The sequence below is a fragment of the Schistocerca serialis genome, chromosome 3 (assembly GCF_023864345.2).
Source record: "Schistocerca serialis cubense isolate TAMUIC-IGC-003099 chromosome 3, iqSchSeri2.2, whole genome shotgun sequence".
Classification (NCBI taxonomy): domain Eukaryota; kingdom Metazoa; phylum Arthropoda; class Insecta; order Orthoptera; family Acrididae; genus Schistocerca; species Schistocerca serialis.
The window spans coordinates 577,766,134-577,790,894 of NC_064640.1; the positions used below are offsets into that span (position 1 = coordinate 577,766,134).

At 37.5% G+C, this 24,761-nt stretch overlaps 1 protein-coding gene across 2 annotated transcripts in view; it reads left to right on the plus strand.

Annotated features, from left to right (window-relative positions):
* The window catches only part of LOC126470467 (fibulin-1-like), a 660,942-nt gene that overhangs the window by 573,800 nt on the left and 62,381 nt on the right, over window positions 1-24,761 (plus strand). For both annotated transcript variants that reach the window (XM_050098327.1, XM_050098328.1), the window contains one exon: window positions 6,549-6,743. In XM_050098327.1, the coding sequence (XP_049954284.1) occupies window positions 6,549-6,743 (195 nt within the window). The remainder of the gene's footprint in view (window positions 1-6,548; window positions 6,744-24,761) is intronic.

Genomic DNA, 24,761 nt, shown 5'->3' on the forward strand with positions numbered 1-24,761 from the left:
TATGTCAGTTCTCATGCATTTTTGATCCAGTGTCAAGAGTCACAGCACCAATCTCGTACTTTCAGTCGTCAATCCTCCGTGACCATTTTATGCACTTTCGCAATGATTTGTGGAGTTTTGATTCAAATGGTTCAAATGGCTCTAAGCACTATGGGACTCAACATCTTAGGTCATAAGTCCCTTAGAACTTAGAACTACTTAAACCTAACCAACCTAAGGACATCACACACACTTTTCAAACCACCCTCGTATATCAGGGGTAGCACACATCTTAACATTTTGAATTGTCACCAATTGAAATAATGAAGCAAGTTGCCTATAAGAAGCTAGTTGTTCTGTGTGTTTACTGCTCACCTAGTGGTAATGTGGACACTTTCTTCGACAAATTAACTGAAGTCCTGTAAAGGTTCTCAGCCCCCAAAACCGGTGTAATAATATATGGAGACATGAATATCAACACAGGTGCTGAGGTGAAATTAGTAATAACCTCCTAAATATTTTGAACATTATTGGTTTGACACAAATGGTAAACACAGCTATGAGGATTTCAGAAAGTTCAACTTCAACTTTAGACCATGTTAATATTTATAAGAGATCTCAAGTGGCATTTTGGATCATTTCTGTTCGATAATGAAGCTAAATACAGGCTCAGTGAAACCTACAAAAATGCAGGTGTACAAAAGGATTTTGTTAGATCATAAGATACTGTACATACATTTTGTAGGACATTTTCAAATCAAACCTGGGATGAAGTTTTAATGGAAAGCAGTATAGATGACACATTCTCCAAATTTTGCAAATTGTTGAAATTGATTTTTGATGATTTCTAAAAGTAGCAATTTCTACAGCAGTAGCTAAGGAAAATAGGTGAATAACTGCAGGTATTAGAAGGTCTTCACAGAGACTTAAATTTCTCAGTTCTTTGCAAAAGAACTGCACTGATACATAGTTCCTTGGGTACTATCACATGTATTAAAAATATACAGGAGAGTACTGCTTGTGGGGAAAAAAATCATTAAATGATAAATTGATGTACAATGCAGAAAATAATAACAAAGTGGTGTTGGATGTTATAAAACAAGAAGCTAGAAAAGACACACACAAGGATAAAAACATATGAATCAGAGATGGGGAGAGATTAATAGAAAGTCCTCAGGAATTAGCAAATTTTGTAAATGATTATTTCTCTGGTATTGTGAAGAACCTGCAGTGAAATCTTCCTAAAACACATGTAGCACCCACAATGACTTACACATGAAGCACAATGATGTTGTTTCCCACAACAGAGGTTGAATTTAGGAAGACAGTATAATGATTAAAAAAATAAGAAGTCAGCAGGTATAGATGAGGTACCTGTCTCTGTTCTGAAGACATGAATAGATAGCATACAAGCTGTATTAACAAAATTAATAAGTGAATCCTGTACTTGAGGTGTTTCCCAGAGTACATCAAGTATGTATGAGTGGTGCCCTTACTAAAGAAAGGTAATGCTGAAAGCATTGAAAACTAAAGCAATTTTCATGGCTGTATTCATTCTCAAAAATAACTGAAGCAATAAATTACCATTGAACATAAAGGAAACAAACAGTATGCAGTTCAGCATAAAGAGAGGAAGCAATTATATCACTTTAAGCACTGATGTTAAATCTATAGATTTTGTGGCAAGCACAATGTTTTTAGCGATGAGCATTGATTGTCAGTTAACATGGCATCAACATACAAAAATACTGGCAAAAATAATGTCATCAGTACACTATGATGTTAGGGTGTCAGCATCAGTTCACAACAAACAGTGTCTTGTGGTGGCATACTATGCCTACATACACTCAGTTCTTAGCTATAGGATTCTTTACTGTGGATCAAAGACACAAGACATAGACACAGTTTTTAAACTGCAGAAAAGTGCCTTAAGAATAATAACTGGAAGTTAGTAGTCGGGCTCATTGTAAAGAGGTATTTAAAAAATGGATATCCTTACTGAAACTTCCTGGCAGATTAAAACTGTGTGCTGGACTGAGACTCGAACTCAGGACCTTTGCCTTTCGTGAGCAAGGGCTCTACCAACTGAGCTACCCAAGCACGACTCACGCCCCGTCCTCACAGCTTTACTTCGTACCTCGTCTCCTACCAAGTTCGAGTCTCGGTCCGGCACAGTTTTAATCTGCCAGGAAGTTTCATATCAGCACACACTCCACTGCAGAGTGAAAATTATCATTCTGGAAACATCCCCAAGGCTGTGGCTAAGCCATATCTCTGCAATATCCTTTCTTTCAGGATTGCTATTTCTGCTATGTTCGCAGGAGAACTTCTATAAAGTTTGGAAGGTAGGAGACAAGGTACTGGCAGAAGTAAAGCTGTGATGATGGGGTGTGAGTTGTGCTTGGGTAGTTCAGTTGGTAGAGCACTTGCCTGTGAAGGGCAAAGGTCCCAAGTTCGAATCTCGGTCCGGCACACAGTTTCAATCTGTCAGGAAGTTTCATATCAGCACCCACTCCACTGCAGAGTGAAAATCTCATTCTGGATATCCTTACTGCACCAAGTGTGTACATATGCCTATCTGTGGTGCATATCAGAGAAAATATTACTAAATACTGCACTAATAGTCCTATACACTATGATGGAACAAGAGCAAGTTTGGAATTACATTTACTCAAAACAGCATTTTATATCATGGGATGAAACTGTATAATAAATTGCCAAAGGAAGTGAAAAAGATTACCAAAACATATTTGTTTGATAAGGCAGCTGAAATGTTCTTCACAAGTAATCCATATCACACAATTAAAAATTACTTAGGGGACTCAGACTCGTGGGTAGTAGTGAAAGGGGATAACTACAGCAGCTTGTCATACTTCAGTACATAATATGGTTTACTGTTTTCACAAGGATCATGTATGAAGATGTATAATGCATGACAGTAATATCCATTGACATAGTTTTTTGGGTGGACAGTAGCACATAATTGAATATGGAGTCCGGAATTGAGGCAAGGTGCACAGCTGCATCATCTTAGTCTAGGAGTCATCTGTGGGTGTCTTAGTATGAATGGTAATGAAGAGCAGAACTATGTTTTACGTTGAAAGTGACTGGAAATTCTGCAGGAGTCATCAGCAGGTGTTCTCAGTGGGTGGCCAGTGAAAAAGGAAATTATATTTTGTATTACAAGTTGCCTGAAACAATTTGTGTGTAAATGAAGCAACATTATACAATGGAGAATTACCAAGTGAGGCAGTGCAGTTGTTAGAACACTGATCTCATATTTGGGAGGATGGAACTGCTCTGTTTGGCCATTCCAATTTGGACTGTCCATGGTTTTCCTAGATTGCTAAGGGAAATTCCGGTGTGATTCCTGAATCAAGGCCATGGCTGACCACCTGTTCTATCCCCATAGGCTACCTGTCCTGTCATCTTAAAGCATGTTATGTATGCTGTGTGTTATAGTTTGGCCTACTGATTGGCACTACATTACAATGGCAAATCCTGTATCATTTTGAGATGATCCTTGGACAAATAAAGATAAATAAATAAGGCTTGATTTTATTGTAGACACAATCTCCAAAGTAAGTGTAGCAATCCCTACAGAATAATGCAGTTTCTGTACAGAACAATGCAATTTCTGTGCATGTCATTGTGTTGCAATCTCCAACACACTACTGAAGGGCTCTTAAAAGTAGTCTGTCCCAATATGGAAGAATAACATGAGAAGAGACAATGTGTCGCCACCGTTGCATTTGCATCAAGAGTGGCAAAAAATTGTGACCTCATGATGTAAAAGACCAGCTGTTATCAGAGAAATAGCTGGATATCTGTGCTACAGAGTATGGAGAACTTGTTGGTCAGACTGGCAGATAACTTGTATGGGGGGCAAGGAACTAGTCCACTAGTCTCACTAATACTATATGGTAGTCATATGTCTCATAGATCTATTTCATGATGGCTGAACACTGTTTGTCTTTATGCTCAAAAGATGGTTAAGTTCATTACATTGGCTCCCATCCACCACCATGTCATATTATTATGGCTGATTAAAAGGCATGACTGTACCAGATTGGACATTTCCATGTAAATTCTAGCATGGTGCAAAACAAGGCACAAGTGGTCCTTATGATATTTTCATGCAAGACAGTTCCTACCCCTGCAGAATTGCTTACACTTCTGGGAATTGGATTTACGACATCACACAAATGAGATAGCATGCAAATTCCCACAGAGCATGATTATTGGAGGTGTATTGCATAGACAATAACACCAGTTTTGACTCCTTCATACATGAAAAATCACAAGACAGAAACAGTATTACCTATCATGAGAACTTGCAAACAATCTATTTAAGAAACCTGCAGGAAAATTCACTGCTGCTTCCTGATCTTCCAAAATGTGTAAGCTAATGACAGTGGGTGACACTACTTCAGGTGTAACATTCTATTTTTGGTCTACATGTGGCATGAATGAATGACATTGGCATGTTCACTAGATGTTCATATGGTCTTATGACACCTGGCTACCTATGTTAATACTAAGTACAACAATGTACAGAATGCTGAGTTATAAATGTTGTAGAGGATCCTTATTGAAGTATTTTCAGGTAGTGAAATAATGCTCAGAAATTACATTATATTTCTTTATTTTGAAAAAAATTACAGTTTATAGTAATAACTTAAGCTTACAGTTACTGTTCAAAGTGAGTACTACCAGTGCCCATAAAATTTTCTACAGTTTTTTCACTGTCCCTTTTGTCTATTGTACAATCAGACAGGCAGTTAGAACTCTACACATCAGTTACCCTTCAGTTTCTTCTGGGATTTCATACAATGGCAACTCATGTAACCATACAGGAAACATCTGCAAGATTCAGAAATCATGCTGGCCATGACATGAGACCTCCCATTCTAACCCACTGACAAGGGTTTCTGTTGCTCAGATGCTCATAGTATTAATATATGAGCATGCTGGTGCATCAGCATGATGAAACTGCATCCCCTCATGAATGGTGGGAGGTTGTCTTAAACAACTGTTGAAGTGCATCTTGGAAAAAAACTAGGTTGTATATATGACTCAAATGGGGTAGCAGCAGATGTCCTATTATTGAACTTAGGTGCCTCTAGTCAACAAGTTGACAGAAGGTTGTTCCAGGAGATCTGAGATAAGTGTGGCATATGGGTTTTAATTGCTCCAAGCATAGATACTGCAACAGTTAAAGATATCAGCACATTGCTAGATGCCTTATCCTTGAGCAATACTAACTTTAGTAGGTTTTGCACTGTGTTAATCCACTAGGCAACCAATTAACTGAAGAAACCTGTGTTTGAAAATCATTTGCTCACATTGCTTGCACATGTTTATGAGGGGGTGTAACTGCTGTTACACCACTGCTCCTTTTCTACAAAGTATTCTTTAATATGTTTATTTCATGGGTAAGCTAACAGGTGCTTACAGATTAATCTTTTCCCATTTGATCCAACACCATACTCTTAAATTCTACTATGTGAACAATTATTTGTTAAGAACTTTGACAACTTCTCTGTTCATAATAAATGCTACTCATTTCTTCCAGATAGAATGAGCCTACTGTGAAATTTTTCTCCGTAAGTGTGTTTTTCTTTCTAGACTCTACGTCTTGCTACACCTTAAATTATATGTGTGTCTGCAAATCCCTGTAATAAAAAAGTTCCATCTTAAAATACCAGCCATGAACAGATGATAGTGTGTTATTTTTCAAGATAATGCCAGAAACTGCAATGCAGTAGACAGTTGTTATAAATCTTAAGCAGTTTACAAACATGTAACTTAAATGCATTGGTCATTAAAGACTTTGTACCACCTGAAACACTAATTTCAGGTCATTGTTTCCTTACTCAAAATACTCATTTTAGGGTCCTGTACCATCTGTATAAGGTGTTGTGACATCCTGTGATTGTTGTTTAGCCATATCAAAGAATAATGTAGATCATCTTGTTTGCAATAATGTAAATAAGAGGTTTGGAGTTTGAATGATATTGAGTTAAAGTGTTAAGTGTCATTAAAGCCATGTGCAGGGTGCATATTGTTGTACAAAGAGAGAGTGTCCATAATAATGAGCTAAAAACTGGGTGATAATGTGAGAACAAATGAGGTGTTCAGGCTGCTACTTGTGTAAAATAATTCTGTGGGACTGTTGAAATACTGCTTTCGTGGTGTTTCAAATTATGTCCAATGAGTAAATAATAGCAGCTGATTGCTGCATTATTGTTAGTACCAAATTACCTGTATTTACAAACATTGTAGTCTCATGAGTCAATTTTCAATAAAATAGACTTAACCTGAGCTATTACATTATCTCTTCGTATTCACTTATTGCTGCTTGAAGGTCTGTAAAGAGATGTTTACTACCAAAGATATAGTCATGCTCAAGCATTACTGACTCTTGCATTTTGTATAGGTGGCTGTAGTATTTGTTAGCCATGCAGTGTACTTGCAGTGGAATGCTCAAGTTGCAGATGCACATCAGGCAACCATTCTGCCATTTTAATTTGTCCATTACATGTTTCTGTAAGATGCCTGTGTTTCAGATGATGATGAATGCCTGTTAGGAACAGACACTTGCCGTAACCTGGGTCCAATGTGGCAGTGCCGCAATACCCTTGGCTCATTTCGCTGTGAGAAAAAACGCTGTGGAGACAAAGAAATACTACTAAAAACTGGTGAATGCAGAAGTGTGGTCTGTAATCCAGGATATGAAATTGGACCTCAAGGCAGATGTGTTGGTAAGATGTTCATACAGTTGACCCAACAAACAGATGTCACATATTGTTCAAATATGCTGTATCATCTTTAGATTAAATTTATCAGAACCAATAAATTGTAACTTAATAACAACACTTACAAGCAGAAGCATTACCCAATCTTCATGCACTAATTCAGTGTTAACCTCTTGACTACCGAAGATGTTGCCACTTGCCACATTGATCACTGCATCATCATAAGTAATTAGGCATAGCAATCACAATGCTACCTGAAGTTGAGTTACTTGCATGGCTTGGCTTGCTGTGTGCTCAGTATTTCATGGAACACATAGTGGCAATTCCATGTGTTGCTCTGTGTTTAGTCAGCTCTGATACAACATAAATACAGTAAATGTATAAGTTATTTAGACTATTGCAGTTTCAGAGTGTGAAGCTTTTCTCCTGATGAATTGCTACACCTTTCTCTCTCTCTCTCTCTCTCTCTCTCTCTCTCTCTCTCTCTCTCTCTCTACAAATTTTACGCCCCACACTTATACCCATTACCAAACTGATGATTTCTTCGTACCATAGGATGTGTCCTATCAAGAAACAAAAGAAAGAAACCTGTTTAAGAATTAACTGGGAGAGGTATGTGAATTCTCTTGCCCCTTGTGTTTCATTCTTCTGTGTACAAGAAGAAGCCTTTCATTCGGCCTGCAAATGTAAACATACTGTCATTTTGTCCAAGTAGCTTCATAAAGAACTGAAGCTGACTACTACTGAACAGACATCTATCACTAACACGGTTTATGTAGTGACAATGTGCTTGGTCCACAAAGTTGCCCCATCACAGTTCACTGACGTTCAACTATGGAGTTCTTGCCAGAGTTGCCTTAACACATTAACTACTGCAGTAGCCACCAGAAAGATCGCAGGAGGCGCACATCGGCATGGCGCGTCACGGACGGTAGTTGCCGCAAAACTTGATACAGCGAGGGAGATATCCAAGACAAGAAAAGAGCATGACATACCTCCGCATCGGCAACATGAAACGCCTGTAAATGCTGCCGAAGGCGATGTTTGTACGCGTCCCAATCCTCCGCCATCTCGTCATACAGGGGAAAGGGAGGAGGGAATGGCGCTGGAGCAGACGGTGTGGAGAGCAACACCGGAAGCACTTGTTTCATGGTGGCCATGAGCTCTGTCTGCTGCTCAACCAAAACCCGCACTAAATCCTCCATGGCGCGGATAAGCCGCGAAACAGGAACAACAACGCAACATGCAAAAGAACAATCCCATCCTCGTCGCCAATTGTGTAATAACATGGTTCACGTTTTCCGTCGCACTTCAGAGTAGACCGGGAACTGTCTCATTGGCATGCCCAATGTGAACTGACTGGGCTTGGCCCGTGCTGCCTGAGTTGTTGTTGTTGTTGTTCCCCTGGCGCGGCCAAATTCTCGCGTGCCCTCTGGTGGATGGGACTCTATTTGCGGCAACTACCGTCCATGACACGCCGTGCCGATGTGCGCCTCCCGCGATCTTTCTGGTGGCTACTGCAACCACCACTGGTGGACACAGCAGAGTCTCAGCCACACAGCCAGACCAGGTCAGTTCATGTTAGAAAAAAATTTGGAAATCATTTATTTAAAGTTATTTTCTTCATCCTTATTTCTGTATGTCCCTTATACGATGAAGCTGTGAAAAAAACATCTAGGATGCGACCAGATATGACGTCTCACTGTAACTTGTTGCACCATGAGAATACTAGCTGCAGCAGGTTACTTATCTTTCAATAAGAATTATGAACAAAAATGAATTGTAAACAACAGGTAAACTATAAACAAAAACACAGGAAATGATCATGTATACAATGTACAATTTATTGAGTAGGTGAATAGAACTGAGGTACACAGCAATCAGTGTGTCTGTGAATAATAACATGGGCAAAGGTGTTAGATTGTGACTACCTGCTTCACTCATTTCAAAGCTTCAGGTCTTTCATACGTTTCAGAAATCTTCACATAACACTCTTGGCATCTCTTTCACACTTTTATATTCTGTTATTATTTTCCTGTGTAATTGTCAGGCAGTGGTATTTTGTATTTCCTGATATTGGACCATGAGACTGTGGTAATCTTTGTTTGCTCCTAGAGAGCACTGAATGAGATATTGTACTCAACTTCCTGTAAACCAGCATCAGCTGAAGTAAGAATGATAAATTAATGCACATTACCACAAGAAATCTACAGCAGATAGAACTGTAAGAAGCCACAACTGTGACCAAGGCAAAACTGGTAAGTTGTCTCCAACCAAAGATCACTTTGACATTACATGTGTCTTGAACCGCAGAAGGAATTTTTCACTCTACAGTGGAGTGTGTGCTGATATGCATTTCATTAATAAGCCACATGTGACTCTGATTGTATTACATATGCACCATCCAAAGATGTACTGTACTAAACAGAGTGGAGATTGCAGGTATCTGCAGACACATGGTGTCAAGTGCTGATCTCTATTGTGTCCACTCTTGGCCCTGTGGCAGTCAACATATCAAAGCCCAAGTGACACATGTGGCCGCTTGTGATGCAAAGCTAAGGGTGGTGTCAGAAGTGCCGAAGTGCAAAATTTTTTTATGGAATATATCATAGTTAGTATCAACAATTGATACAGGTGAAATACAATAACATAAGCTAGAACTTTCTAGTAAACATGAGTACACAAATGATCCATTTGCAAGATAATTGTAAATGTGTCCTTACAAGGTGCCACTGGCTTGAGTATGACATACTGCCTAGTTAGTGCAAATCTGTATTAAATAATTAACATTTCAATTAAGTCTTCATCTAACATGGGTTCAAATTTCACCCAAGGGCTGCCTTAACAAAAAATAAAATACTTCTTCATTGAGTTACATGTTACAATTTACTGTATGGTCATGCCTTTCAAAAGGAGGTGCTCCACATTTCGTCTTCTCATTTGGTTATAATACTGCAGTGAATTACAAATTCTTTGAAAGCTTTCTGGATCATATCATAAATTTTGACATGATTGTACAATTCACTGCTCTTCAACAGTGTCAGTGAGAGTGCTGTACACTTGATTTTTGAGATGATCCAAGGCAGAAAAATCCATAGCACTGATCTCATGTGGTCTTAGAGACCATGATACACACAGGCTGTGCTCTACCTATCTATCTCAGACCATGTTGGTGCATTACATGTCATCTCGCATCATCAGCAAAATGTGCCTGTGTCCTGTTATACATGTTCCACATTCCTTGACCTTGCACAAGGCAAAGTTGACCATATGGGAAATTTGAACCAATGTAGGTGGATACTTAATCTGAAGGTTTACTTTTCAAATTCATTTGTATTAACTAGGATGATATTTCATACAGAAGTCAGTGGTGGCTCATAACTGTACATCCACAGTTGTCTTGTAAATGGCTTGTTTGTAGGCTCACATTTATGTGTACTTTCAGAAGTGTTAGTTTTTGCTGCAATTGTGATCCACCTTGTATGTAATAACAAAATGTTATTATAATATTTACAGATAAATAAGTAATAAATCTCATGTGGCTCACAGCTTGGTGAATATGTTTTTGTCTAATACCATTTCAGTGATAGGTGTGTCAGTTTGAAGTGTTGCTGTCACTACTAATCAAACCCAGGTACACTACATGCAGAGCATCAGTGTTGCCATTCAGCTACAGAAGGGGATTAGTACATTTATGAAATGAGTGAAAGCTCTAGGAAAGACAACTAATGTCTCAAGGAGGGGAGGGGCAGGTGCCAAATGACATGTTACTTGTGCAGAAAATTGTTCTAAAGCTGGCCCTGGGTCTTGCTACCTCTTTGCTGCAGTAATGTAAAATCTCAACAGTCAGCAATCAGGTCCTGAAACAAATAATTATGCTGTTTGACCAGTGGCTTCAAACTTTTGCCAATATATGCCAACTAAGGACCCAAGTAATGTGCCATGGTGGAGGAAGTGAGTGCTAAATGTGGAGGGGATATGTAATTTACTTGCCCCTCCAGCCAGTAATTTTGCTGGTACCAAATTTTGGTTGGTAGTTTGCTGTGTAAACAAATAAAGCATTAATAATAAATGTTCTGTGGCTGTTTAATAACATTATGGGAATTGTTAGTTGTACTTATAGACAGCTATAATTTGTTCATCTAACAATAAGTTGAGCCCTCAGGCAAATAAACATGTGTTCTGTCATTGATCATCAGCTGCAATACCAAAGCCAAATTCAGATGATCCATGGCTAGAATCCAAACAAATGTGTCTTGAACCGCAAAAGGAATTTTTCACTCTACAGTGGAGTGTGTGCTGATATGCATCTTCCTGGCAGATTAAAACTGTGTGCCACACTGAGACTCAAACTTGGGACCTTTGTCTTTCACAAGCAAGTGTTTTACCAACCGAGCTACCGGCAAATGAGTCACAACCTGTCCTCACAGCTTTACTTAGACCACTATCTCATCAACTACCTTTCAAACTTCACAGAAGTTCTCCTGCAAAAGTTTGAGAACTAGCACTCCCAGAAAAAGGGATATTGCAGAAACACGGTTCAGTCACAACTTGGGGGATGTTTCCAGAAAGAATTTTTCAATCTGCAGCACAGTGTGTGCTGATATGAAACTTTCTAGCAGATCAAAGCTGTGCCAAACTGAGACTCGAACTTGGGACCTTTGTCTTTTGTGGGCAAGTTCTTTACTGACTGAGCTATCCAAGAATGACTCACAACCTGTCTTCACAGCTTTACATCTGCCAGTATCTCATCTCCTACCTGTTGAAACATGTCTTGGGTTGAATAACAGTTGTCAACATAAAGACTGTGCCCCCATTCTGAATGTTAATTAATGAGTGTTGCCACTATATTGCCACATTTCTCAAAACTCTGGAAACCAGCTTCCATCATAGCACCTGTAAATACAATAAAATCCAGAATATAATCAGTCTGAGAATCATAGAATACAAATATTTTTATTCCACACCTACTTTGTCTGGGTAGAATATACTGTTTGAAAGGTAAGTGCTCTTTGAACAACAATAGGCATTTCATCAATGCAGAGTTTGTGATATGGATTAAGTGTGCTTTGGAATATGATACATACTTTATCAATGATAATCATGTTGTGGTTGAAGCTCTTTCTTGTTGTCTGCATTTGATTCCTAATACATAATGAAGAAAATGTGGTTCTGTCATGAGCAAATGCAATTGTTATTGTTTTAATAGTAAAACATGTTTCAGAGAAGTTACTCTACCTTCAGTGGGTTCATTTACTCTCTATCAAATAACACACAAAGAATTTTGGCATCATAATAAATAACAATTTCCTAGATTATGGTATTTATATTAATAAAATTATTAGTAGTAAATATTAACAAGAAAGACATATTCCTTAGTGTTACATACTTATGTGGATGTGGCTATCTGACATTTTCAGTATAGCTGTTGTTTTGCCCCACTTTGTCATCTGCAGTTAATCAAGGTTTTTCATGTTATGTTATGTAATTTGCCAAATTTTTGTCCTAGAATGAAATTATCGCTCTTTCCTTCTCCTAATCTTACATCATTGTCTGTTCTATGTAGAATCTCAAAATTTATTCCTCTGTCCTCAACAAAGATTCACTGTTTTATTGTTTAACTATGTTGAAGTACTAGTTTCTAAAAATTATTAATGATACAATTAGCATATCTTTAACACACTATTATGATGCAAAAAAATTCTTTCTGTGTCATTTGAGAGAGAATAAATGAACCCACTTAATTTGGAGAAAATTCTCCAGTGCTTGTTTGGGCATTAAAACAGAATAATAGTGTTTGCTCAAGGCAGAACCACATTTTCCATAATATTTATCTATGATGTTTCTGATTTTGAACAACCTGTCTCCTTCATTATTGGTGAGGGTGTCGCTAATGTGAAGCATTCTAAAAATTAATAGCAAACAATGCCTGGACATAATTTCACTATAAAATTGATTGTTCAAGAGTATTTCCCTAGACCAGTAATCACTAATTTTAATTTTTTCATAGAAGCCATAAGCAAACAAATAGCAATGAAGGAATACAGTTCCTCAAATCCAGTTTCTTTTCACCTTGATGCCTGAGAATTTGCTGATTCTGGTGTAGTTGCCTTGGTGTGTAAATAAAATCTGTTGGTTCTGTCTACTATAGATTTAATCATATCTTCTGTTACAAATATCAGGAAAAATAATGGAATGCTGGAATCTTGCTCTGATCAAAATGTGAGTCCTGAAAATCAAAGATCAGACACACACAAAATGGGCAAAATCAACTTGTTGTCGAATCAAATGTATCTCTAATGTAACATCTTTTGCTACACATTTTGCCCTCAGTTTCAAACATTTCAGATTCTGAACAATTCTCATCTCTTTTAGAAACAGATGGATGTGTTGTACCATCTGATATATACAGCTCAGGACTGTTACTTTGATACTTTGTCAAAGAGTCATCACTAGCATTGCATTCTCACTGTCTCTTCTAGTTGCAATCTCCAAGATTTATTCCTCTGTACAACCATGGAAACATACCATTTTCTTCACAGAAAATTAAGATGAAAATGTGCCATTTTCTTTACAGAAATTAAGATAAAAATGGCAGCACAGGATCACAACAGCAAACACACACTCTCAACTGTGCCCACCAGATGTCAAAAAGCTACTAAGTGCTCAGGACAGAAACATAATTCAGCATTTTAATACATCCAGAGCACCTAAATACCTGAGCAACAGCATATTTATAGCATCTGTAGCACACAGAGGTCAGCAAGATGACATGTAAAACATCTGGCAGAAGGATTAGTGGCACATTTAAACATATATCGAACACACGGAGATAGGAGCAGCAGCACCAACAAACATGTCTAGAGCAGTAAAAGAGTTAATAAAATAAATGCAGATCATGCGAACTCAGTTCACTAGAAAAGAGCACAATGTCCCATTATTTATCACCTAACCACTAAATCACTGTATAAAAATTCTTATTTCATAAGTTATATCAGTGCTATGATCTATTTTGTTGAGACTGCTGTCATTAGTATTGAAATAGGCTGCAGTTTCTTAGCAAAAATCATGTTTTAATTAATAATGCATAAATAGCATGTCTTCTTCATAACAAATCAAGACCATCTTAAGTCATTACCTCAGTCAAAATAAACTTTATCAACAGCTGAAGCTCAATGAAAAGAGTAAGTGGAAGATGCATAAATCTCACCTGGTGAGATGTATTGTCAACATCAACATGTATGTTTTTCATTCAGCTTTGAAATAAATACATTCCCTAGTGCTAACATCTTCCACATCATCTTTGCTATTGAATATGAACAACAGAATACACACAGTTTTTTTCATCCCTTTGACAATCATTAATATATAAGGACCTTTCGGAAAGAAACAAGCTGGAGGCTGTAAAATGAAAAGTACTGAAAGGACTGCAATTAAGTCGTCTACGGCAGAAGGTGTGGTTCCTATTATAGTACTGAAGCCCCAAAGTCACTGCTAGAGGGACATGGGCATACACCCACATGATGACAGAGTGAGCAAATGCACACTCTGATCAGCCACTGGACTCAGTATCTACATCTACATCTGTACTCTGCAAGCCACCTAGTAATGTGAGGTGTAGCATCCTCCCCAGCGCCCCCCCCCCCCTCCCCCGCCACCCCTCGCCACCTCAGCCACCACTGTCTGTTCCCCTGTCCCTGTTCCATTCGCAAATGGTGTGTGGGGAGAATGATCATGGGCAAACCTCTGTATTGGCTCAAATTCCTCAATTATTTTTATGTGGTCATATTGTGAGACCTGTGTGGGAGGAAGTAATATGTTGTCCAGTTCTTCTCAGAATGTTCTCTCTCAAAATTTCAGTAGTTAATCATTCCTCTCTTGTAGTGTTTGCCACTGGAGTTTGTTGAGCATTTCTGTAATTCTCTTGGCTAAACAATCCTGTGATGAAGCACACTGCTATTCATTCTATCGTCTCTATTTCCTCCATTAATCCTACCTGGTAAGGGTCCCAGGGTGATGACCAGTTCTTGAGAATCTGTCAAACAAGTGTTTTGTAAGCCACTTCTTTCATGAATGAGTTACATATCCATAAGATTCTTCCTATGTATCTCAGTCTAGCATCTGTTTTTCCTAGTATTATTCTATGTGATCATTCCACTTAAGGTCCCTCAGGCTGATTACTTCTAGATATTGTAGGGTAGATACTGTTACCCACAGTTTCTCATCAATGGTGTAATTGTACAGTAATGAATTTCTTCTCCTTTGTATGCACAGTATGTTACATTTATTTACATTCAGGATAAATGCCAATCCCCACACCATTCATCAATCCTCTGCAGGTCCTTTTGCAAATCACTACAGTCTTTTGGCAGTGTTACCTTCTTGTAGACAATGACATCATCTGCAAATAGTCTTATGGGGCTTCTAACATTTTCTACTAGATCACTTATCTGAAGACATTGAAATATCTCAAAAACTACACATTGGATCCAAACAATTTACAGTTAAAATTTGTTCATCTCAGTGGGGACATCAGTGATACCAAAGTCAGTCCCCCACCCCACCCATGTGTGGGGGAGACAACTTTGAAATTTTAAAATGATAATCACCACTTTTATTGCAGATTCATATTCTGTTGAAACAGTACAGAAGTTTTGTCTGAATCAAACAACGGAAACCTCAGGTTGGAATATCAACAAGATAGATTGCTACTTACTGTAAATATGCAAGCGTTCTGGTCTGAGTTACCAGAGATGATGGTAATGTGTGTGTGTGTGTGTGTGTGTGTGTGTGTGTGTGTGTGTGTGTAAGTGTATTTTAATTGTGTCTGTCTGCAACTTAATGTGTCATCTTTACAATAAGTAGCAATCTATCTTTTCCTTACAGTATTAAAATTTTGTCTGAAACATTTGTTTTCATTTCACAACAGGTGATGTAGTAATTGGAAAAATCAAAATGGGTAGAAAATTGTATATTTTGGAATGCTATCCAGTGACACTTCATGCTGTGAGGGTAGGACAGGCAATTATTTCATACCCTTCAATTCAAAACCCAATTGTCAATGTTGTATTCCTCTGACAAAATAAAAAAGGACTGCTCAATGCACCATCTTAAAAGGCAGTGCATTGTGACCTGAAAAATGTTCACCGATTTCATTTAATACTAAGTCAAAAACTATGTTTAGCATTACCATGAACCATAATGTGGGTGTACTAATTTTCTTTTCACTTTGGGGTGCTTCATTAATGTGAGTTCCCTTGCCTTTCACATATTGGAGTGTTTTTTCCAGTTAGAGTAAGTGTTCAAATGTTTGACCTTCAACTTCAATACACTTATTGATCCTTTCTTCAAATGACTGTGCACAGGACAGAAGCCTACCTGCAGGAATTTCAGCACAAGTATTTATTATGCATTCTGCCATGTTTTCATGGTCTGTTGCACTTGTTGATAAACCTTGTCTTTTAGATAACCCCTCAGAAAGAAATGCATTGAAGTCAAATCAGGCAACTTAGCAGGCCAATTAAAAGGAACCCCTCTGCCAGTCCACCGATCATTGTAAATAGAGTCTAATACTGCCTGTGCTTGCATTGAGTAATGCGATGGGCAATAGTCATGCTGAAACCACATACTTTGTTGAACATCCAAGACAGCATCCTCAAGTAGTATTGGTATTTCCTGGTCCAAAAGATTTTGGTACTGTACTTGATTCCATTCAAAGTGCCGTCAATAAAATAGGGACCAATGAGTTTGTTCCCTATGATTCCACACCAAATGTTAACTAACCAAGGACACTGCTGTCAACTTGTTGTAACTAGTGGGGATTTTCTACCCTCCGGTAATTTATGTTAAGCCAGTTAATGTTACCACGATTTGTGAATGTAGACTCATCTGAAAATAGTACATTAGCAAAGTAATTGGAGTTAACTTGAATTTGTTGAAGTGCCCATTCCCAAAATGCTACTCAATTATGAAAATCATTCCCATGAAGTTCTTGATGCAGTGAAATATGATATGGATGGTACTCATAACAATGCAATATGTTAACAACACTACCTAGCAAAATTCCGGAATGTTATTTTAATTGCTGAGTACTTATCTGGGGGTTTTGGTGAACAGCTGCTAGTACAGGTATGTCATTACCTTCTCCTGTAACAGTTTTTCTCCATTTTCCTTTTTTGGTGTTTACAGTGCCATAAGACATGAAGGCTTTTACAACTTTTTAAATAAAAAAAGGATGAGAGTGAACATTATCTGGAAAGCACTCAGCATACAAGGCAACAGTATCAACAACAATTCTCCTAAATTCACCATAAATGAGAATCCTTCCAGTTTTTTGTTCTACAGTTGCAACAGTCATTGTGCACTTACAATTCTGTTCTAGGAATGAATTGTAGATGTGCAGGCAGTAAAAACTACTTATGTAATGAAATGTTTAGAGATACTTTTAGTTCTACTTCTGAAAGAAAAGCAATCTCTGATTGCATTGTACTGCCTGTTATGATAAGTTGTAGTTTGCTCCATGGCCACATTGGCACATTGAGCAGTCCCCATTTCATTTTGTAGGAGGAATGCAATGTTGAGAATGGAATTCCTCATTAAAAAGTATGAAATAATTGCCTGTCCTGCCTCACAGCATGGAGTTGGGGCATTAATTCAGGTGGAATTGAATAGAATTTTGAAACAGACAATTTTCTACTCATTTCAATTTTTCCAATTACCATATCATCCTGTCACAGAAAAAAAAGTCCCAGACAAAACTTACATATGTTTTAAAATTTAGAATCTGAATATGAAATAAAAAATGTGGGTTCGCATTTCATATTTTAAAGCTTCTCTCACCCCCCCCCCCCCCCCCCCCCCCCGCCCTCCCAACATACAGGACGAACAAATTTTAATTTTAAATTGTTTGGATCCAATGTGTATTTTTTGAGATATTTAAGTGTCTTTGAATAACCTGAACACCATGTATATTGTAAACTGTAACGGTCCTGTCACACTTCCTTGTGGTACTCTTGAAATTATCTTTACATCTATCGATTTTGTTCCATTAAGACTGACATGTTGAGTTTTATGTGCAAGAAAGTTTTGAATCCAGTTGCAAATCTGATCAAATACTTAGTAAGCTCATAATTTTTTTCACTGAACTACTTTTTTGGATGGTGTCAAATGCCTTCCTGAAATCTAGGAACATGGCATCAGCCTGAATACTGATGTCTACAGCACTGTGGATCTCATGGAAGAACAGTACAAGCTGAATTTCACAAGATTTTGTTTGTTGTAATCCATGTTTAATTTTATGGAAAAGATTTTTATTCTCAAACAATGTCACAATACCTGGGCATAAAAAATGTTTCATAAACAGAGTGATGTCAGCAATATAGGGCTATAATTATGCACATCTGTCCTACCACCCTTTTTGAAAATGAAAATTACCTGTGCTTTTTTCCAGTTGCTAGGTACCCTTTGTTTCTCCAGCAGCGTACAGTAATCTGCTGCTAGTTCTTTCATATAATCATTGTAGACTCTTACAGGTATCTCCTCTGGTTCCAACACCTTTCCACTAATAAGTGATTGTAGTTGCTTGTAGTGCTGAAAACAGAGAAATGGAGGTTTCTGTAGGAGAACAAAGGAGTATAGTGTGTTACCTTACAGCAGGAGTGCAGGGAATGGAACTTCATTAAAGAATGGCATAAGTGTATGAAGGACACTGCATGTCCATGGCGAGGGGCAACGCATGGCCCAAGTGATTCAAGGAAGCGCAGTTTTCATTGTCTGATGATGTACAATCTCGAATGCCATACTGCATTACTGATACCATTCCCAGCAGGCAGTTGCCCCCATAATTGAAGACCAGTAAGTTACAGTGGCAGCCATTGCCCCAGAGGTCAGATTGATGGTCAGAATTGCAATGAACGCGTAGTGCTCTCTGTACACTTGCACCATTCTTCAATGAATTTCTGTTCCCAACACTCCTTCTGTTGTAAGGAAATGCAGTACACCCCATTATTCTTCTTGTGAAGCTTTCATTGTCTGTTTTTAGCATGAGTGAGTGCAGTTGATGGTTACCACATGCACATCATCACATGTGGTGCACATGTCCTTGTCCCTCTAGTGGTGAATATAGTATGCCAGCACTGTTATAGGGACCACACCTTCTTCCATAGGCAATTGCATCACTATCCCTTCAGCACTTTACATTTTACAGCCTTTAGCTCATTTCTTTGTGAATGTTTCATATAACTATACTTAGCATGAACAGAGCTTGCTATTTCATGCCAATACTAGTTCCATTATGGCATTTGACACTTTAAAATTATGTTTCAGTACCATTTTATCATAAATATTCATATTAAATAATAACCATAAAGGATATTTGATTCATCACAGCTCACAGATCAGTGATCACATGAATCATGCCATTGTACCACAACACAATTTGTATTATTTTGTGAATATTATGTTGCATATATGTGAAAACTTCTCAGCCTCCATGGTGTGTAGTTTTCTAATTATTTATGTACTACAAAATCTCTTTTCTAATGTATTATATTCTTATTTCCATTTTCTTATTGAGGTTGATTTTGTTGCATACTGCACACTTGGCTGCTCCTATAAAGTTTATCTTTCACTTATATTTCCCAAAACGGAGAACTACCAAAACAGGCTACTGTTTGGTGAGATCAAGGAAAAGGTGAACTGATGGTACATAACAGACATCCATGCCTAACCTGTGAAGTAGGTGATCATGACTTACTCCTGTCATCATACGCAGCAGCAGCAACTAATTAACATTCACTTCTAGATAAATGTCTCATCATAATTTCTTCCCACATTGCTCTTGTATGTTTCAGATTTTATCTACCTACCTCCAGTTAGGTCTCAGTCCTTTTACATCTCTTGGAATCATAAAAAGAGACATTTTCATCTACATCTACATCTACATCTACATCTACATTTATACTCCGCAAGCCACCCATCGGTGTGTGGCGGAGGGCACTTTACGTGCCACTGTCATTACCTCCCTTTCCTGTTCCAGTCGTGTATGGTTCGCGGGAAGAACGACTGTCTGAAAGCCTCCGTGCACGCTCTAATCTCTCTAATTTTACATTCGTGATCTCCTCGGGAGGTATAAGTAGGGGGAAGCAATATATTCGATACCTCATCCAGAAACGCACCCTCTCGAAACCTGGCGAGCAAGCTAAACCGCGATGCAGAGCACCTCTCTTGCAGAGTCTGCCACTTGAGTTTATTGAACATCTCCGTAACGCTATCACGGTTACCAAATAACCCTGTGATGAAACGCGCCGCTCTTCTTTGGACCTTCTCTATCTCCTCCGTCAGACCGATCTGGTACGGATCCCACACTGATGAGCAATACTCAAGTATAGGTCGAACGAGTGTTTTGTAAGCCACCTCCTTTGTTGACGGACTACATTTTCTAAGCACTCTCCCAATGAATCTCAACCCGCCTTACCAACAATTAATTTTATATGATCATTCCACTTCAAATCGTTCCGCACGCATACTCCCAGATATTTTACAGAAGTAACTGCTACCAGTGTTTGTTCCGCTATCATATAATCATACAATAAAGGATCCTTCTTTCTATGTATTCGCAATACATTACATTTGTCTATGTTAAGGGTCAGTTGCCACTCCCTGCACCAAGTGCCTATCTGCTGCAGATCTTCCTGCATTTCGCTACAATTTTCTAATGCTGCAACTTCTCTGTATACTACGGCATCATTCATTTCAGTTATAATACTTTCATCCACTCCTGTGTGTTCCATGATCTATTTGTTTATTTTCCTGCCTCTCCAGCAATCTCCAACATGCACCTCTCTACTGCTCAGTACAAAAACATCCATTTTACAATGATTTTTTACATTAACTGTTCATATCTTACTGTTATAAGTCGAAATGTATAATACACATTGATTATTAGCTTTCCATTTCAGGGATGTTTAAAGTATAGTTTTGAAAAGTATGTTTAGTTTATCAAAAGCACTCTATGATAGTTTTACTCTTCTGTTTATGTATTTTCCTATCCATCCAGCTGTTATCTCCAACTGCTATAAATAAAAAAAAGTCCTTCATTAATCTGTATAACTTTCTATCCAATGCGTCACTTGGACGTTAAGTTAATCTTATAATAATTGATTTTCATGTCTACTTTTGATCTTCCATTATTATCTTCCATTAGTTGTTGCACTGAATACCAACAGTAAAGTGTCATCAGCAAAACAGAGGTGGTTTAAATACACCAACAAGCCAAAAACTTGTGGGCACAAGAGTACATCGGTTCACTTTCAGAATGCAATACAGCAACACTGACTCAACAAATCAGTTTAGATTTATGGAGGTATAAAGAACCAGATGTCTGTTTACACATCACACAATTTCAGTAAATTACAGGCCAGTGGTTATGCATGTAGAGCAGGCCCTTTGATAGCATCCCAGATGCATTCCATTGAGTTCATATCATGATAATTTGGTGATGAAGACAACAATGTGAATTCATAACTGTGGTCCTCCATCCACAGTACCATGATTTTGGCCTTTTTAACATGTCAGTCATCCTGCCGGAACATTCAACCATTTTTGGGAAAGACATTAAGCATGAAGGGATGCAGGTAAAAAACAAAAAAGCCCTAATTGGCCAATCATGACTAACTAACTACAGTGTCATCCTCTGCCAGTGGTGTCACTGGATGCAGTATGGAGTGACATTGGGTCAGCACACTGCTCTCCTGCCCATTGTGGGCTTTCTTGACCTTCGAGACACTCCCTCTCGATCAACTGTCTCCTCTACTGGCTTCATTAGGCTGATTGCACCATGTACCAATCCTCCCACCAAGGAGGTCCCCTTTCACCTATGTCCACATAATCCTCACTTTATGAGATGTTGAAGTAGTTGCTTAGTTTAATCTAGTGAATCTTTATATTCTTAAAACAAATTCTCATAAGCCAAATTTCTATTCTCTCACTTGAAAAGTTACTTTATGTCTTTAACTCTGAAGATGGATGTTGTCCAAAACTTAGCAACTTTGTCAGTGTTGTTTATGTGCCTATTAACCACTCAGTGCAACACTATAAGGAATTCTTTCCTGTACTCTTTCTGTAGTTTATATTCAACCATGTACTTTCCACTATGTAAGTTGTTCAGTCAATTGCTGTCATATCAGTTCAACATCGGACAGTTCACAGACAGCATTTGTGAATAACTTACTCCTGCCACGTCATTGTAATAACATCCATAATCATGTCCCTATGTGACATGTGTCTTCTCTGACTGCTATGGCTTTTTTCAATATGACTGACTCAGTGAACATAATGTGTGATGAAAAGGGATCTTGAAATTAAAGAGCTTATGATTAAGAACAGTTTTATTAAGTTCTGAGTTCATGAAAAGAGCCCTTTATTGATATAAAATCCGCTCAGTGTACATGAACACACAGAACATTCAGATTTTCACTTTAGGTAGCTGTTGCCCTTTTTTTATTCCCTTCATTAGCTGTAAAGAAAAATGTAATGTTCCATTTTGCACAATACTAATCATAGATAACTACTCATGCCCCTGTTCTCACCATCGTTTATGCATCCTGACTCATATATTTTCTCTCTATGAGTCAATCTGGCAGATTAACTTCCTATGTGCCATTTCTGCAGGTGCCAAAAGCTCACCTCAATCTCTTGCCACTGGGGCATCCCCATGCCACATATGATCTAGGGTCCAGTAGAGATGCATAATGGTGAGATATGATTCAGTGTAACAGTATCAATATCCATAGGCTTATGTCCCCCACTAAAAGTTTTCCCAGAATGGTATGAAATGAAACTATGGAAAAATATATAAAAGAGAATCTCCATTAAATAAAAGAAAATCCCTATAGCCACTATGGAAAATTCAAAACTGAACATAAAAAATCCTACCAAGCCAAAAATCCTAGGAGATCCTGGGAATGACAAAATGGAAAACAGCAAATACACATTCTTATTTCAATCATTTGACAACAGTCTTACAAAGTTTTTATAACACAAAAGTATTATAAAAAAGCAAAATGTTAAAGTTTAATGTGTCACACCTCCTTTAGCAAAAATTTCCTTTTTCATTCTGAAACGTCTGTGTGTTAGAAAACTTCCAAAATTTCAAATATAGCAATATTGTTTAGTTATCAAAATTCACCTCATAATGAGACACTAAATGTTATGACTTGTTGATACAGCCATCTTTCTCTGTCCTGCATCATCTGTACCAATTTTTTGTAGTTGCTGCAGTTCATTCCACAGATAAAACTTTGTACCATGGATGTTCTGGATTGCCTCTTGATTTTTTTTTCCTCCAAAGATTTTTTTTTTTTTTTTTTTTTTTTTTTTGCCAAAATATGTGTTAAGTTCATTTATTTTTTCTCCTCTGTATCATGTTAACCAATGCCATTTTCTCTCTTGTTTCTTGTATTATTTATTCATTAGATTTCATTTCTGTCCAAGAAGTGTCCATGGCTCTTCTCCATATCATATCTCTACTGCTTCTATTTTTTTTCCTTTCTCACTTCCCCAGAGTCCATCCTTCACAACCATAGCTTCAAATATCCCAAATAAATGTTTTTATGAATTTATTTCTTGTTTGTTTATTAATGTGGTTATTTGTTTGTAAATTATGAATTTGTGAATGCTTATTTAGTCATTACAATTCTTCTTTAGTATGCATTATACTTCTGCTGTAGTCTGTTATTGTACTTCCCAAGTAGCAAAAACTATTTACTTACATCGGCGTTTTATTTCCTATCTTTATATTTGTATTCATTTGCTGTTATTTGTCCATTATTTTAGTGTTGCTGGCATTTATTTTAAGTTTGTGATCGACCGAGGCATCAGAAAAAATTTTTAACATTCAGTTCAAATCCTATTGAGAATTTGCTAACACTAATATAGGATCACCAATTGAATACAATGTGTTTGTTTACTATTAATTTTGATCCCTTTTGTGCTGCTTTTCATTGTTTGTATAGTACTTTCTATAAATAAATTAAGCAAATGAGAGAAAGAGGACAGCCTTGTTGAACACCTCTTTTACACTGGCCTCTTTTACAGTGACACTGATGTCTATTTCTGTGCTCTGGTGTTTGTATAGAATAAGAATCAGTTTCTTATCTTTCCAGTCCACTCTATCAAAAGCCTTCTTTATGTCTATGAATGTGGCACAGATTTTTCTGTTCATCTTAATTCTTTCTGACACCATTCATAGTGCCATTATAACTTTGTTGTATCTTTTTCCTTTCCTAAATACTAATTGGTGTTCTCCTATATGTTGGTTAATTTTAGCTTTTAGGTCTTTCCTTAACAATACTGAGTAGACTTTGTAAAGCATGGATTAGTACTGCCAAGATTCTATAATTTGAACACTCATGGCATTTTCTGTCTTAGCTACAGTATTGTTTACTTTTTATTTATTCTATTGGTAGTGTTCCATCTTCATGGCAGACACACATAAATATGTACAGATGTTCTTTCACTTTATTTCCAGCATTCATCAGTAACTTAGCAGCGATGTAATCTGTTTGTCACTTTGTTCTTCAAGCTGTTTAAAGAATTGTTGAGTTCTGTGCCGGTAATTGGTGGTCCTAGTAGTTTGTTTCTCACTTCTTCAATTACACTTATGTAATGTGAACTACTTTTGACATTTTCACTATCATACAGTTCTTCAAGGTATTATTTCCACCCATCAGCTCTTTTTCATGTCCAAATAGAATGTTACTTTTCATCTTCTGTTATGTTCCTATGGTTTGTATGTTTCAAGAGTACTGATGTAATTTTTGAGTACATCTTATCTGTATTTGCTTTAGCTAGGTCTTCTCCTATTTCCCTTCTTATTTGTCACATCCATGTATCTCTTCCTATATGGCAAATACGTTATTTTATTTTTGATTTTTATGTATTGGTCAAAATCTATTTTTCCCAACCTATTTTGTTCTTGCATGACCTTCAGTATTTCCTGTATAATCCATGGTTTCCTTGCCTTCT